Source organism: Gracilinanus agilis, chromosome X, assembly GCF_016433145.1.
Source record: "Gracilinanus agilis isolate LMUSP501 chromosome X, AgileGrace, whole genome shotgun sequence".
Taxonomy (NCBI): domain Eukaryota; kingdom Metazoa; phylum Chordata; class Mammalia; order Didelphimorphia; family Didelphidae; genus Gracilinanus; species Gracilinanus agilis.
The window spans coordinates 71,008,498-71,012,308 of NC_058136.1; the positions used below are offsets into that span (position 1 = coordinate 71,008,498).

At 59.7% G+C, this 3,811-nt stretch overlaps 1 protein-coding gene across 1 annotated transcript; it reads right to left on the reverse strand.

Moving 5' to 3' along the window:
• Positions 1-250: 250 nt before the first annotated feature.
• Positions 251-3,559, reverse strand: AVPR2 (arginine vasopressin receptor 2). Its single transcript, XM_044682595.1, has 4 exons — positions 3,474-3,559; positions 3,230-3,307; positions 1,349-2,188; positions 251-973 (listed from the first exon to the last, which is right to left on the reverse strand). The coding sequence occupies exons 2-4, from the start codon at positions 3,252-3,254 to the stop codon at positions 768-770; spliced, it is 1,071 nt and encodes a 356-aa protein (XP_044538530.1). The 5' UTR covers positions 3,255-3,307; positions 3,474-3,559; the 3' UTR covers positions 251-767.
• Positions 3,560-3,811: the final 252 nt, after the last annotated feature.

Here is a 3,811-nt window from a genome sequence, read left to right on the forward strand (position 1 = left end):
GCGGGGGGCTGAGGGCCCGCCTACACACTGGGGTTTGACTGCCAAAGGGGGGGGGAAGGGATGTCCTCCCCCATTGCCCTCCCCTCTCCCCTGTACCCCCTGCTCCCGGGCTTGCCGCCGTCCAAGGGAAAATAATCTGCGAGTGTCCTGGCATGTGGTCTGGGCCCTTCGGTATACACCTGGGGAATCTTGGGTCGAGCAAGGGGAAGCGATGGGCCAATGCGAGTCCCCTCACTCCCATTAATGAATCCATCAATCAGCAAGCATTTATTAAGCCCCTACTATGTGCCAGGCACCGAAGATACAGGGAAAAAGGGAGGCCGGTCGTGGCCCTCAAAGAACTTGCCATCTCCCCTAAGAAGTAGATCTGGGATCTCTGCAGAATAAATACACAGAACTAAGTGGGGAGAATCAGGAAAGTCTCCTGGAAGAGGCGGCCCCGGAGGGAGCTAGGGATTCCCGGAGACGGAGCATTCCAGGCCTAGACTATTAAGCAACCTAATGGATGCCTTTGGAGTGTCAGGAGGAGGGATGGAGAGCCAGACCGGGAGGACCTTGAAAGGCTAAACAGAGGAGTCTCGTTACCCTTGAGGCACCGGGGCACTACTGAGGCTTCTCGGGAGCAGGGGCATGACACGGGCACACCTGGCCTTTAGGAATGGCAGGCCGTGCTGGGTGGGAGATGTTGGCTTGGGCACGGAGCTGGATCTCTGGGCTTTCTGGAGTCCAGGAAGACCGGTCACTGCCCCCACGGTCTTCCGGGGACCTCAGGACGACGTGTCCTTGGTGAGAGAGGAGCTGGCGGTTATGCAGGAGTCGTCGGGGGCACCGAGGCTGGCCAAAGGAGGTGGCCGGGAGCAGCAGAGGAGGCTTCGGAGCTCAGAGGACACGCTGCTGCTGAAGGTGGCGTAGATCCAAGGGTTGGTGAAGCTGTTGAGGCTGGCCAGAAGCATGAGCAGCACAAAGGGTGGCCCTGAGAAGAAGGCAGAAGCCAGAAGGGAGGTGAGCAGCAGACAAGAGGAGCACTCGTTGGGGGAGACAGAAGGTGCCCGCGGGACGGTGGAGAAATGGCAGAGCTATGGGAACCACAGGCTAGGGGGCAGAACGGGGTGGAGGTGTAGGAGAAGGGACAGAGAGGGGCCGCAGGGGTCTGGGCTGGCAGAGTAGGGGGCTCTTCCCTCTCCCTGCCAAGTGGACCAAGGGGGAGGCAAGGCTGAGGACCAGGATGGGGGCCGAGGGGGTGTCTGCGTGTGCCTCTGAGTGTGTGCGGTAAGGTGTCGGTGGGCAGAAATGACACAGCCCTCTGGGCACCAGACGTGTGGTGGTCCGAACGTACCCTGAAACTTACCTTCCCGGGGTGCCTGGGGGTCCCACACTGACCACAGCTGCACCAGGAAGAAGGGTGCCCAACACAGTACGTACACAATCACTATCACCAAGGTCATTCTCACTGTCTTGGCCATGGCTGCGGAGACTCGGGCACCCTCGCCAGGCCCCACGCCACTGGCCCTCGGGGACAGGCTGGCATGGATCTCCCGGAAGATGAGCACCTGGCAGGCAGCAATGCCTGCGGCTGGTGCCACAAACACCATTAGAGCAATCCAAGTAACATAGGCCCGGAGCCCCCAGGGCTCGATAAAGAGGGCCCAGCAGTCGAGGGTGCCAGTGTCATCCTCTACCTCTTGTTGGCTGAAGATGAAGAGTTGGGGCAGGCTGAAGATCAACGAGAGGGCCCACGCCACCAGGATGGGCCTGTTCCAGTGGGCCCCACCATGGCGGAATGCCAACATGGGGCGGCAGATGGCTCGATGGCGGTCCAGGGTCATGGCCAGGATCATGTAGGAGGAAGCGTACATGCCCACCATCTGCAGATACTTGACGGCTCGGCATAGAAAGTCGGGACCCTGGAAACGGTCCGTGATGTCCCAGGCCAGCTGTGGGAGCACCTGGAACAGGGCCACGGCCAAATCGGCCAGACACAGGTGGCCGATGAAGACGTGCATAGGGGCCCATCGGCCTCTCTGGCCCCTGCGGGCCAAGGCCCCCAGCACCAGTATATTGCTCAGTGTTATGCACACAAACATGGCTGCCAGCAGTGCCACCTCAGCCTGGGCCAACCATGGGTTCCTTGAATCGCCATTGCTGGTGTTGCCAGGGAGACTGCCATTGGAGAGGGACCCAGGGGCTGCTGGGAAATGGAGAGAGGCAGGGAGAAATGAGGGCCCTGGATAAAAGGGAGGGGGGGCGTGGATCTTGTTCTAATTAGAGCCCACCTTGAGTCCATTGGAAAAAGGCCGAGCAGGGACACGAATTTAGAGGGTGGGGTGGCCTTGAGGGCCAGCTCTTTCTTCCCTCCCCTGTTCTCATTCCCAGTAGCGGCTTCCAGTGACCTGAGCTGGAACTTTCAGAGAATGCTGCTCCTCTCATTAGGGAACCGTGGGAGGTGGAGAGCTAGGGATTTGACTCATCGGACTCAGTTTCCTACTCCGTAAAATGAGCCGGAGAAGGCATGGCAAAGCTTTCTGGTCTCTGCCAGGAAAATCCCAAATGGGGTCACAACAACAGCATTCGTAGGCTCGTGGGACCCCACACCAAAGAGCCAGAAGGCAGCTTGGAGACCATCGCGTCCAGCCTTCTCGCTTTTTAGAGGAGGAAACTGAGGTCCAGGCAGGGGAAGGATTTTGCCCAAGGCCATACACGTAGGATCCAAGTCAAATCTCATTTTACATAGGTAGAAACTGAGGCCCATAAGGGGAAGTGATTGCCCAAAGCCGCATGGGTAGGAAGTAGCAGAGACCGAACTGGAACCCAAGTCCAAATCCACTTTGTTCCGTACAGCCCACGTTAGCCTCTATTCCTACCCGCTTCAGATACGCCTCGTGAGCGTTCCTCATCTCTGTTCTATCTGGGCAGACAGGCAAGAGGCAGGGTTCTGCCATTGGTCATTGGGTGGGATCCCCCCAAGACAGAGTGTGGGGTGGCCATGGGCCCCCACCACATTCCAGCTCCCAGGAAGCAGCTGGGGAGAATGGAATCTAGGTAGGACAAGGTATGCTGAGACTCGGGAAAGCAAGGGATGGGTGTGTTGGGTGGGGAAGTGGTGTGGCCCTGCTCTCTGTGACTCCCTCCCCGCCCCCTGCCGCCAGGCCCCTCCGGCCTTCTCTCTTCATTCCCCTTCTCTCTTTGCCCTCGCCCCCTTGAGCACGCCAAGCAGGCGGTGGAGCCTTACCTGACGCTGTAGAAGTTTTCAGCATGCTGGCCGCAGAGGGGACCCCGGTGCCTGGCCCCTCTCCTCCACTTCGGGGGCCTGGAAGGGAGAGAGCTGAATTCAGTCCGAACCCAGATCCCCTCGGCGGCAGTCTGTGCCACCCAACCCAGGGTGGGTGGCCCTTGGCTCTGAGGGCTGCTGGGAGCTGCCCCAGGCTGAGAAGGGGAGGATGCCCGAGGCTCCCAGATGTCCCCTCTGTCCTCACCAGGGCTCCAGCAAGGTGGGAGCAGCTCTGACTGAGAGAGGAGGACCTCTAGGTGCGCGGGCACGGATATTTGGGAAATTTGGGAGGGGCCGAGGGGCCCGAGAAGGGCTCAGGAGGTGACGAAGGGAATGGAGATGCCTCTGTTCCCTCCTTAACACAGTCTCTGCTGGTTCAGTGGTGGCCAGAGACCTCCCTTCCCTTTCCTGCCCTTCCTTCCTCCCCCCTTCCCTCCCCTTCCCATCTCAGCCCAATCTGGCCCAGGGCTGGGATTGCAGAGCCAACAGAGAGAGCGTGTGTGTGTGTGTGTGTGTGTGTGTGTGTGTGTGTGTGTGTGTGTG

Excerpts from the sequence above, each read along its gene's own strand:
- AVPR2 (XM_044682595.1), bottom strand. The coding sequence starts at position 3,254 with ATGCTGAAAACTTCTACAGCGTCAG. Across the intron at positions 2,189-3,229 it reads GAAAACTTCTACAGCGTCAG|CAGCCCCTGGGTCCCTCTCC; the intron begins GTAAGGCTCCAC and ends TCCATTTCCCAG. Across the intron at positions 974-1,348 it reads CCCCCAGGCACCCCGGGAAG|GGCCACCCTTTGTGCTGCTC; the intron begins GTAAGTTTCAGG and ends CCTTCTTCTCAG.